This window comes from Ranitomeya variabilis, chromosome 1 (assembly GCF_051348905.1).
Source record: "Ranitomeya variabilis isolate aRanVar5 chromosome 1, aRanVar5.hap1, whole genome shotgun sequence".
NCBI lineage: Eukaryota > Metazoa > Chordata > Amphibia > Anura > Dendrobatidae > Ranitomeya > Ranitomeya variabilis.
This window is the reverse complement of record NC_135232.1, coordinates 196689132-196702727: the sequence shown is the minus strand read 5'-3', so window position 1 is coordinate 196702727 and position 13596 is coordinate 196689132. Positions and strand designations below refer to the sequence as shown.

The window sequence follows — 13596 nt, the reverse complement described above, 5'->3', positions numbered from 1 at the left end:
TCTATCCATCTTTCTACAGTGTCTTTTTTTCGCTGTCTTGCACTCCAGAATTATTCTTTGTATACCCAGGGTAAGAAAACCTCTGGTGACCATATTGGACCTTCATGTCGGACTACAGTAGGTTGAAAAGTTTTTACATGTACATATCCTAGACCTCCAGGAACAGCTTATTGGACCGCTCTGACAAAAATATGATGTAGAGTTGGAAGTTGGAGCTAAAGCGTTCAATTCATTTATGTCTTATCATGACATATAGTGATTACACATGCGACTCCACACAATTGAGACCCCCATTTATTTGCCAAAACAAAAGCTTCCTCTTTCGCAGTCTCTATCATCTAGCACTATGGTTGAGGCTAAAGCTAGACTCTGCTGAAGTTTTTCAATAAAGATTTCATTATAGGAGCTACCCAGAGACTTCTATGAAGGTACCAGACATTTCCCTACTTATTATACTCATGTTTTTCATTATGTAATGTGCAACTTTTATAGAAAATGTGGTTACAGTTGAAAGATGTTCAGTATATGTAGGATTGTAGTTTAATAATTACAAGGTGACCAGAGAATCTTTCTTTCCCATGTCTTGTACTTAAGTACCCCTGAACTCATTTCCGCTTGTCGACAAACGATCTGCGCATGGTAATGCAGTGGTGGACTCCTAAACTCAGAAAATGAATGCAGCGGACTCTTAAGTGATTTTGTAGCCTATAGATCACTGGCCATTTGCAGGTTTGAATGAATGTGGGTTCATAGATAATAATGTTAGTTTAATTTTTGTATCTTCAGCTGTCCCCACATATTACAGTATTTCAGGGGGAAATAGTGGGGTTCAGATCCAATTTAAAGGGATTTTGACAACAGGTTTTGGCTATTTAATCTGAGGGCAGCATGAATTAGGAGCGGAGATATCGATTTCAGTGATGTGTCATTTATTAGGCTGTGTGCTGCTGTTTCCATACTGTGAAGGTTTTATCAGCAGGGGATTATCACTGCTGAGACAACAGCTCTTGAGCATTCTGGTGCAACCACGCCTCCTCCTCTAATAAGCAGCTCACTGTCAATATACAATGTACATAGAGAGCTGTGGTGTGGGCGGGGTTAGCTTTCTGAACTCTGCTACTTACTACATCTAAGAACTTTGATTCTGCCACAACTCCTGCACCCAGCAACCTAAGTGATACATCATTGGAATCAGGGCCTCTTTTCCTACGTTCTGTTTCTTAAAGGTGAGGTAGAAAAACCTGGTGACAAACTCCCTTTAACATTTGCCATAGTGGTATAGTCAGGAAAATTATATCAGTGCTATTTTTGAAGCAATTGTAAATGTTACTGCTCTCATGGAATTGAATCTTGTTCTCAACCTATGTAACATAAAATTCAATTTGTCGTGGAATGCTTGGAGAAAAAAAATAATGATTATTTTGTCGTACTTCCTTGTAAATGAACAAAATAAAAATGAACTGTAACCACTGGGGAGAATATGCTCCATTTCTACATTGATATTTTAGCTAGGTGACTCCCCATAAATAGAGAAGAGCTTAATTGCATTTTAAAGTCTAATGAATGAGATATCATGGAATCATGACGCCATCGTCACTGCTAAAACGCAGTCGGAAAATATATCCAGAGTTGAAGATACACACGCATTACAATGATTATCCTAATGTACGTAGTCGATCATTTCATGCAGTGTTGTATGCCAAACTGTACTGAGAGTTATCGAGTCCACTATCACTATCGTTTACAAGCTAATTTTCCTAAAGTAATTTACATATATGAAGTAGTATGTGAAAACCCAAGCGCAGACTCGATCCGTTTCATACATTCCAATGCTAGAAACACTACATTACTTTATGAGGCGATATAATGTAACAAGCCCCGTATGGCTCATTTATACTTTAATGGCTGCATGTATAATTTAGATTATTCCAATTTGCTTTCTTTAACTTCAGGTTTCCATCATATCGCTACAAGACATTATTAGAACAACCAGCCTGACTGTAAGGAAAAGCGCCACAGCAAAGCTTAAAGTATCCAATGAATGCTGTATTACTGATTGTATACAGTATATACTGTCTTTACACAAAATTAACTCCTTAACGACCAGTGGTAATTTTCGTTTTTGCGTTTTCATTTTTTGCTCTCCTTTTTCCCAGAGCCATAACTTTTTTTTAATTTTTTGGTCAATACGGCCATGTGAGGGCTTTTTTGTTGTGGGATAAGTTGTACTTTTGAACGACATCATTGGTTTTAACATTTCCTGAACTGGAAAATGGGGAAAAAAAGATCTGTTTTTCTAGTACATGAATAGAAAAAGATAGTTTGTCCACCTTCTCCATTCTGACAGTCCGTGCAAATCAGACTGCACTCGGAAGTCATCAAAATCTCTCCACATCTGGGTCCACAAAAAAACACAGACATGTGAGTGGCCCCATAGACTCTCACAGGCACAAATGCTTTCTGTGAAAAACATGGACAGCACTTGTATGTGAAAATTGGATTTGTGAATGAAACCTTAGATAATGAATAGCAGACAGGCAGCGTGCTTGCAGTACCGTACCGTTGACCATGAATGTCGATTTTACTGAAAATTAAACAAAAGTTCAGAGTCCCGCTGACTAGAGATGAATGAATTTGCTCGGGTTCCCTCTTATTCGGCAAGCTATAGCGCTTGCCAAATAAACTGCAGCCGCGACACATGCAGCTGCCGCGCCGATCAGCTGATCACCCGGCGCGATCCAGGAAGCTGGGTTTCCTCTGCAGCTTATTCAGCAAGCGCTATAGCTTGCCGAATAAGAGGGAACCTGAGCAAATTCGCTCATCTCTACCCCTGACCTGTTTCACTCCAACAACAGTGTTATCATGGGACTATAAGGTTACATCATGGAGCACCAGTCTGCAGAGACTTTAAACATGTGATGCCGTTTTATGTCAATATGTAGCAATAGCACTAGTTGTAGGCGCTAGTGTGTCTCCAAGAAAGATTGGTACATAGCACAGACAATCATCTTTTAACTAGAGCAAAGGCTTGTCTAATGATCTCACAGGTCCACCCATCACATCATCAGACGCCCCCTCTAATGTGTTGCAGCCTCACATTATATCACAGCTGTTGACATTGAGCATGTCTTTGGACTTAGTCTCGATCACAGTGGTTTGCACTGGGCACGTTTTTAGACTTATTGCCAGTGAGGTGAAAATAATACTTAGATAATGTTGGCAATAAAATCTACTAATAAGTGCATGTCTTTGGACTTTGTCTCCATCACATTAATTTATAGGTGTGGTCCAAGACTAACGTTGACCTAATCATAAATGTCTGCATTTCATGTAATAATCTAACCTCTTTTCTAATATACCTTATTTGATAAGTCCCTACCACTCCCCATCTACTCCTACTTCTGATTTGACATTTTGTATTAGAATCCCCAGTGCATGCTGGGATACTCACATGGGATGCCATCAGGAGGCCGAGGCTGCGGTCACTCCCGCAGCCTCTGTCCCCACCCTGAAATGAAGCATTATCAGTGACGCCCATTTGAGGGGCTGGGCTAGTCCCTGCTCTACTGAGCATGAGAGCTCTCCTGTGCATGGCTCAGTCAGCCGAGATGGCTGTTGGCCGAAGAATCGGCCAAAACATGCTTTGGCTGACAGTCATCTAATCTGTATGACCAGCTTTGGTGCCAGTGAGGTGAATAACACACTTTGATAAAGTTATCAGTAAAGACACCAATGTATTGGTAATGGCAATAAAGTCGACTACTGTGCGTATGTCTTTGGACTTTGTCTACATCATATTAATTTACATTCAAATGTCTTTAGACTTAGTAACAATTACAAAAATAATCTGTTGCTGTGTGGCGATTTTCACTAAGCAAGTTATGGAAGTTAGTCATGATCATATTAGTTTATTTTGCACATCACTTTGGATCTGATGTCAGTAAAAATCACATGGCAGAAAAACTGTGAGACAATAAAAATACACATTTCAAGAACTTAATAATCATCAACATTATGACTAAGGACAGCGTATGTCTGATACTCTCTCGGCTATGTCACCTGCTTTTTTTAACAAATGAGTAGTAAATTAACTTGATTTAACTAATTAACCTCCTTCGATTCTGCAATCTCTCCTGCTGGTACAGAACCGATTTGTCCTTTCCCTAGTGTTACATTTTCCGAATGATTTTCTGTGTATGTCTCCACTAAAAACATCACTGTCAGTCACATATTGAACATGTTTAACAGATCATGTTTTGAAACTAGGGACATCCTCGAAATAGATTTATTTAGGGCAGCAATTTCCTGAACATCTGCAGAAGATTCAGCTACAAGGTCATATTTATGTTTTACTCTGTTAAATACAATGAGACCTTTAAAGCAAGAGGTCATGACTGTAAAAAACGCCTTGAGAAATGAACACGTTCAAGTCCAACTTCTGGTCATCAACAAATGAAAAACATTCCAAAATCGGAAATTTTTCACATAGAATATGCGATTGAATACTAAATACGTCGATGTCTTGCAAAGAAATTCATCTCCCCCTCCTCTGAAACACAACAAAAATTTGGCAACTCGGCACATCAGTGCACATATCTGGATTAGCTTTGCACATAATGGAAACTAGAAGATTAAACTCATATTCCATTGCCCAATACTTTCCATTTTAGCAACTGTGTATTTTTCTGTAGCCACAAATATTAATAAAAAAGCTCAAGTAATTTGGAGTTTGCTTTACACTGCACATATCTTAACATTGAGATTTGCTGAAAGATTTATAACAATATTCAAAATCTTTCTTTTTCCTAAGTATCTGATGACAAGCGATAAGACCCAATGGCTGCCTGCCACTAAAACGAATACGATTTTGATACCAAAGGATGATATAGTGGGCATCACCCTATAATTCGGGGATCAGCTTACTGCGTACTATTTGAAATAACGTAAAACAAAAGAAAAAGAGATATGCAAAAGACAAGGTTCACCCGAAAATAATAATACATTATTTCATTTAAACATTACAACAAGCCACAAAATTAAACTCAATTAGAAAAGCCCACGGCTCTCAAAAACAGACCAAACAAGCCCAAGAGCTCTATTATGGGTTGTTAGGTCTGTTTTTAAGAGCCGTGGGCTTTTTTTAATTGATTTATTTTTGTGGCTTGTTATAATGTTTAAATAAAATAATATATTTATTACTATTTTCGGGTAAACGCTGTCTTTTGCATACCCCTTGTTCTTTTGTTTTACCAGATAGTAATTCTGGTGATAATGTAGATCGTGCCCTACAAGTAAAATGTCATAGAAGTAGAATGATACTTTTACGCAATTTTGTAATGCTTTCTAGTAATTTTTTAAAGAAAGGGCTCTACTGTATCTGGAATTACAGAAAGCAGCAATTTCCAAGACATAAAAGAGAAGTGAATAAAGCTGATTGGGCATAAGCACAGTATACACTTCTCTCTACAAAGCACTTGATCTAAGACTAACTCCATGCACTCAAATAATAAAGAACACAGGAGCCTGACCCTATTATATATATTATGGATCAGGATATGTCACTGCACTTGTTCATCAGACTCAGGCTTTAATATATACAGGAGAGAACTGTATCACTCCTAGGATAATTTTGTTTTTTTGTGCATAAAAGTAGTTAGAGAGAGAGGCCAAACTTATGTCCCGCGGAAAGTTGACAAATGTGTGTAATTGGAGTCAATTTTTCAATTACACTGGCACTGCTGCTGCCACCTACTATATCTCTCTCCCTCTATTTTTGTGTGCCTTTTATGTCCTTATGTGGAATTAGCGTTGCTCTCTGACCTCTTTTCCCATACTGTAAAACATAAAATGGACTTGCTTGGCCAGCCCCGATCTTTTTTAATGGCAGTGTTCCCAATCATTGGCTGTAATAGATCATGTGATGTGAGAGCCATGGTGGCGGTTTTTGGGTGGTCAAATTGGAACTGATTTCCTGTGGATTGATCCAATCATCTCTGATGTATAGATGTACACATATATATATATATATTATATTTGTAGAATAACTTGCATTCAGTATACATTATATTAAAAGTCCGCACTATGCAGATTTACCTCGTAGGACCAGACACACTGAGTTCCTCCAAACCGTCGTACACATCTGCCTACTTCCACATCTTCATGCGTTGTATACATTTCACGTAGACATTCTCCAATGTGTGGCACCATCCTTCGCAATACCTCCCGGCTAAAGATCATTCCTGGGCCTCCCATGCAGAAATTTTCTCCAGGCTCAAGTCCAAGTTTTCCAAGTTCTTCAATATTCCCAAGACCAGTCTGCCCTAAATAAAGCGGCTTGCTGCTGTTCAGAGACCTTAGAAATTGTTCCAGCTTTTCACCTGTTGGATGAGAAATATAGCTCAGTTATTTACATGTCTAGACAGAGAAGAAATGCAGAAAAATCAATGTGTCAAATATCTACTGAATGTCAAAATAAATGATGTCTGAAAATCCTCTAAAATTTGTTTTGCTGGCCTACAAAAGCAATAACAAGTAGTACGGGGTTTATTTTAAAATTAAACTCAAAGAAACCTGACTTTTCATGTCTAAACATTAAGTCCATTAGTCTTCCAGTGTTTCTTATGGCAAAATCGGCCTTCAAGGCTGTACTTCTCTTGTCATCAAAACCACTCGATCCATGAAAATAGTAGCAAAAAGAGAGAAAAAAATGTATTCTACACCGGATCTGACTATAATTCCAATGATATTGATAAGAAAACACTTGGGGCACATTTATGAAACAAAAAGAAAATTTGTCTTTGTTGTCTATAGCAACCAATCACAGTGCAGCTTTAATTTTTCAAGAGTAGGATACAAATAAAAGTTGTACTGTGATTTGTTGCTATGGGCAACTAAAACTTTTTTTTTATTTTTGATAGTTTCATAAAACTCCCTAATGCCTCAAGCCTGATGGTGGTGGTGGTGGTGTTTCTTAACATTTCCGTATTTCAACATATTCTCCTTCCACTCTACTATTTGGTTCTATTTATTTTAGGAATATTTGGAGTCACTTTGTAGTATGGAAAAATTCATGGATGTAAAACTTCATGGATGTAAAACTTTTACTTCAGTTCTAAAAATGAAGAAAAAATGGAAACCAGTTAAACCCCCACATAAATCAATGGGGCTCTCTGCTTCCTTTTGTAACAGGAATCCGGAGCATGTTCGCTCCTGTTCTATCCAGGTGAACTGAGCCTAAGCGAATAACCCACAGCTGAAAAAACGTGTACCAGGTAGGCTGCGTAGTAATCTGCAGAAACAACTGTGCACTTCTTCTGAAAATGACTGGTCTGAGCTAATATTTACCAACCTGACTACTTTTTATTTGTGGAATTATTCCTAACAGAGTGCGACTTTGGCTTCTGCAGCATTAACCAGGTTTTCCCAGATTAAATATAACTTTAGACAAACAGTTTATTGTATTTTTCGCAAGTTTATTTTTATTCACTCTTTATTCTTAGTTCTCTTTCCTGTAAATCTCTTGTTGACTAATTCAAGTCAACAGATGTCTACTAAAATTGCTATAGCACACACGTTCTTATTAAAGGGAATCTGTCGGTAGGTTTTTGTTATCTCACCTGAAAGCAGCATGATGTAGGCAAAGAGACCCTGAATCCAACGATGTATCACTTAGATTATTGGGTGTAGCGGTTCTGACACAATCAGAGCTTTTAGATTTAGCAATAGAGGCAGAGCTGAGAAAGCTAACCACGCCCACACAAGGCTCTGTATATACAATGTCTACAGACAGTGAGCTGCTTATTACAGAAGTGGGCGGAGTTGGATCATTGACAGCATGCCTGGTAGTTACAGCAATGTTAATTAAAAGGTGATTAATTCTTTATTACAAATAAACAGCACACATCAGGACATGTGACAATGAGTTCAGTTTTTTAACCCCTACCTGATGTTGTCCTCAGATTACATAGCAAAAACCTGCCGACAGATTAAATTTATTGGATATGAGAGAAATTGAATTATAGTCCAATTGATTTAAAAAAAAAATCCACTTTTCCCAAAATGTAAACTTTTTAAAATTAACTTCTGTGTGGATTCAGCAAAATGGATGTTGGCAAGACATAAAAGGTCATCAAAAGGTTAAAGAAAAAAATACTTATACTCACTTTACTTATATTTCCAGCCCATCCACTCCTCACTATACCTCGTCCGATCCTTGTCGCGACTGTTGCTGCGAGCACTGAAATCCCTCATCACAGTGGCCCAGGACTTATGACTCGCTGAACAGTTCGGAGCACGTGCGTTGTGACCTTACATGTGCATGCGCAAAACTGTCCGGAGTCTCGTCAGAGGGATTTCAGTGCTCAAGGTGGGGATAAGTAGATATAATAGGGGCTGGACAAGGGACAATGAGGCACCGAGGGGCTGAAGAGGTGAGTAGTAAGCTGAGTTATTTTTTACGTTAATTACGTTAATTCCGTTGTTTTTATAGAGCCCCTGATTTTCCAATTGTTAATCACAGTTTGAAAGCTGCTGCCCGGCATTATCAATTCCTTGGATATATTTTTTTATCCCTTTCCTGTTTTATACAGTTCAACTACCTTTTCCCGTAGATCTGTTGACAATTCTTTTGCTTTCTCCAAGATTTACAATCCAGAAACATCAGTGGCTAGATGAAAGATGCAAGAGTCTGTCTGGATCCCAGAAACTCACTCAGCTTTTATGTAAACACACTGATTACAAGCAAACAGGTCACAGGTGAGGATGTTACCTTTAGTAGCCATGCCAACCCATTTGTGTCAACTTCTGTGCATGTTATTAAGCCAAAATCACCAGGGTATGTGAACTTTTGATCAGGGTCATTTGGATGTTTTGGGTTGTCATTATGATTTACAAAGAAAAAAAACACAGTAGTTTGACAATAAATGGCTTCACCCATCCACTATCCATGAGTGGAGAAAAAGTTTTGGTGTTATCATTCATATTCTCTGAAAAAAGGCTAAGAAAGCAAAAATTATGCGGGGGTATGTAAAATTTTGAGCACAACTGTATAATGGTCCCATGTGGTCATAAAAAAGTGGGAAAAACAGAACCTTATTTAACTTATTTTTTCACCGATATAGCCTGATATTGGCAAAAAAAAGAATATGACAGTGACGTAAAAATGAAGCAATTTATCACGAAACAATTAAGCAAAATTTACTTGAAAATCCGAACAAGAAAATAATTAACAGCTCTTCAAAAAGCATGTTCAAAAAAACTAACAATGTGCCTGGTTAGGAACGGGGTAAATGGCCCAGAGATAAACTGGTTAAAATACTATGTGAGTAGGTAATTTCATACTTAATAGTCCTATTCAATGACTACATGATAGATTCAAAGACACCTAAAACAACCAGGAGTATCTGGAGCTCAGTGTCAATGCCATCCGGGGGGTTGGACCCTTTTACATTTTGGTCTTCAAAAATGGAGTTGCCTGAGTTTGCCTGTCACGCCTTGGAGGTTTTATCATGCCCGGCAGTCAGCGTTCTCTCAGAACGTGTCTTCAGCACTGCTGGTGATGTCCTGACCGATAAGCACAGCTGGCTGTCCCCTGAAAGTGTAGATCGCCTAACTTTCGTCAAAATGATCAAGTCCTGAATTTCCAATGGCTATTATACCCCAGTCGTAGATTGGGCAGACTGGCAATCGTGTCGTTTTTAGTGTTATGTATTGATCTTGCATTACTGCAGTCTATACCATCTATGCGGTGTCTTCTGTGCCTGCTGTTACTACTGCTGCTGATGTTCCAATTTTTTTAAATGTGGAGACTCAAAGTAGGGTCTCTATCTGGTGAGTTATGTGTAGTAGAAAGTGTGTTAGAGGCCTATTATTTGGTTTCTATTCTGTGGAAATTGATGCAACTTTAGTGCTGTGTGACAATTATTTTTTTGGGAATGTGAAGCCTCCATGTTGGGTGGGGTGCCTATGTAAGTAGGGCTTCCAGACAGGCAGGCCTGCACTCACTTTCAGTCAACTACCTGTGTTACTTTACTTACATTTTTCTACCAATAGCACTCTATGAAACTGATGTTTGTGCCATTAATTTATTTAGATCTATTAATTTCACAGAGCTTTGCAGACATTATTGAGTGTGGCTCGGGAGAAAAAACTAAATAATGGAGTTGTTGCATGAGTATCAGGTCTCCCAGCTAAGAAGGCTTACACTGCTCCCTTAACCAGCAGATCAGCATTAAAACTTCAATTTAAAGCTGTAAATGCTTGGCCAGACCCTGATACCTCATGCATTGCCCATGGCTGACTGCTGCTGTGCAATTATAAAAGGTTCTAGTGTGGGTCAATTGATCAGTCAACGACCTGTGTTAATTTCCTTACATTTTTCTACCAATAGTACTGTATGAAACTGATGTGTGTGCCATCTGAGTGTGGCTGGAATAAAAAAAAAATTGAGGTGTTGCATGAGGTATCAGGTCTCTCAGCTGAGAAGGCTTACACCACTCCCTTAACCACCAGATCCTCATTGAAACTTTAATTCCAAGATGTAAATGCTGAGCCAGACCCTGATACCTCATGCATGGCCCATGGCTGACTGCTGCTGGGCCATTTGCAAATTTCTACTGAGTCAATTGATGCCATTTTTCATGGTGCCTGCCCCTAATTTTAACTGTTTGAGAAGCTTTTTGTCACCTCTTAAGGTGTTATCTATTCCACTGAATCTAATGGGGTTTGTGTACGTTTGACAAAGTGTTTGGCGAATCCGAACCAAACCAAACCTTTAAGTTTCACTCATGTCTACACAGCACAGACAGGGGGTTCTTGCTCTTCATTTTTTTAGCACAGACACAAGCTGAAGCGATTTCTCCCATAGACAGCACAGCAGACAGGGGTGTTCTTGCTCTTCATTCAGTTTTTTAGTACACAGACACAAACCTCTGATGTGAAATATAGCTGCTCCCTTCCTCCATAGACAATAATGGGCTGTGTCTCATGACATTTGCAGATCGTCTCCTCTGGGCAAGATGGACTTCAGCTGCTTTTTCAGTGGATGACAGGTTTATAAGGCAGGGGAAAGGGAAAGGGAAAGAAGTTCCTGATAACTGGCGTGGGCCACTGTTGTGAATTTGGATTCTGGGCTCCCCCGGTGGCTACTGGTGGAATTGAACTTGTGTCATCATCTTCCCTGTTCACCTGTTCTCATCAGATCTGGGTGTCGCTATATAACCTGGCTTCTCTGTTAGTTGCTTGCCGGTCAACAATGTTATCAGAAGCCTCTCTGTGCTTGTTCCTGCTCCCAGACATCTACTAGATAAGTTGGACTTTCGTCCATGTTTTGTTTTTGTTTTTTGGTTCCAGTTCACAGCTGCAGTTTCGTTACTGTGTCTGGAAAGCTCTTGTTGATCAGGAATTGCCACTCTGGTATTATGAGTTAATGCCAGAGTCCTAAAGTAATTTCTGGATGGTGTTTTGTTAGGGTTTTCTACTGACCATGAAAGTGTGCTTTCTGTCTTCTGCTATCTAGAAAGCGGACCTCAAATTTGCTAAAACTATTTTCCTGCTGCGTTTGTTATTTCATCTCAAATCACCGCCAATATATGTGGGGGGCCTCTGTCTCCTTTTTGGGCATTTCTCTAGAGGTGAGTCAGGTCTTATATTTCCCTCTGCTAGCATTATTTAGTTCTCCGGCCGGCGCTGGGCATATAGGGATAAAAAGTAGGACATGCTACCTGGCTACTTCTAGTTGTGCGGTAGGTTTAGTTCATGGTCAGTACAGTTACCATCTTCCAAGAGCTTGTTCCTTTATAGGCTTATGCTAAGTTCTCTGGCCATGGAGATCATGACAGTTTGACCGGCCCACTAAAGGGTTAAAATCCTTGGCTGAGAAAGGAGAGAAATTAGAAGTCTGCTGAGAGTTTTTTTTTTTTTTTGTTTTTTTTTTGTGCTCTTGATTGGATCACTTGCCAGTCTGTCTATGCTGCAGTCTTTTTTTTTTTTTTTTTCTCTCTCCTTCTAATCTTTGAATGGCTCTGTGTTCACCTGTTTATAATGGATCTTCAGAGTGTAACTGCAGGTTTGAATAATCTCGCCACGAAAGTACAAAGTTTGCAAGATTTTGTTGTTCATGCTCCGGTATCTGAGCCGAGAATTCCTTTGCCGGAATTTTTCTCGGGGAATAGATCTGGCTTTCAGAATTTTAGAAATAATTGCAAGTTATTTTTGTCCCTGAAATCTCGTTCTGCTGGAGACCCTGCACAGCAGGTTGGGATTGTGATTTCCTTGCTCCGCGGCGACCCTCAAGACTGGGCTTTTTCATTGGCACCAGGGGATCCTGCGTTGCGCAATGTGGATGCGTTTTTTCTGGCCTTGGGGTTGCTTTATGAGGAGCCTCATTTGGAACTTCAGGCAGAAAAAACTTTGATGTCCCTATCGCAGGGGCAAGATGAAGCTGAAATTTACTGCCAAAGATTCCGTAAATGGTCTGTGCTTACTCAGTGGAATGAGTGTGCCTTGGCGGCTACTTTCAGAGAGGGTCTCTCTGATGCCATTAAGGATGTTATGGTGGGGTTCCCTGTGCCTGCGGGTCTGAATGAGTCCATGACAATGGCCATTCAGATCGATAGGCGTCTGCGGGAGCGCAAACCAGTGCACCATCTGGCGGTGTCCACTGAGAAGACGCCAGAAAGCATGCAGTGTGATAGAATTCTGTCCAGAAGCGAGCGGCAGAATTTTAGACGGAAAAATGGGTTGTGTTTCTATTGTGGGGATTCTACTCATGTTATATCAGCATGCTCTAAGCGTACTAAAAAGCTTGATAAATCCGTTTCCATTGGCACTTTACAGTCTAAATTTATTTTGTCTGTGACCCTGATTTGCTCTTTGTCATCTATTACCACGGACGCCTATATCGACTCTGGCGCCGCTTTGAGTCTTATGGATTGGTCCTTTGCCAATCGTTGTGGGTATGATTTAGAGCCTTTGGAGACTCTTATTCCTCTGAAGGGGATTGACTCCACCCCATTGGCTAATAATAAACCACAATACTGGACACAAGTAACTATGCGTATTAATCCGGATCACCAGGAGATTATTCGTTTTCTGGTGCTGTATAATCTACATGATGATTTGGTGCTAGGATTGCCATGGCTGCAGTCTCACAACCCAGTCCTTGACTGGAGAGCTATGTCTGTGTTGAGCTGGGGATGTGGGGGGACTCATGGGGACGTACCTTTGGTTTCCATTTCATCATCTATTCCCTCTGAAATCCCTGAGTTCCTGTCTGATTATCGTGACGTCTTTGAAGAACCCAAGCTGGGTTCACTACCTCCGCACCGTGAGTGCGATTGTGCTATAGATTTAATTCCGGGTAGTAAATACCCAAAGGGTCGTTTATTTAATCTGTCTGTGCCTGAACATGCTGCTATGCGAGAATATATAAAGGAGTCCTTGGAAAAGGGACATATTCGTCCATCGTCATCTCCCTTAGGAGCCGGTTTTTTCTTTGTGTCAAAAAAAGACGGCTCTTTGAGACCATGTATTGATTATCGGCTTTTGAATAAAATCACGGTTAAATATCAATACCCATTGCCGTTGCTGACTGATTTG

General features: G+C 39.8%; 1 protein-coding gene across 1 annotated transcript in view; it reads right to left on the bottom strand.

The window, feature by feature from the left end:
* CHSY3 (chondroitin sulfate synthase 3) overlaps positions 1-13596 on the bottom strand; it is a 438108-nt gene that overhangs the window by 347767 nt on the left and 76745 nt on the right. Inside the window, exon 2 of the mRNA XM_077291549.1 lies at positions 6094-6377. Within this exon, the coding sequence (XP_077147664.1) occupies positions 6094-6377 (284 nt within the window). The remainder of the gene's footprint in view (positions 1-6093; positions 6378-13596) is intronic.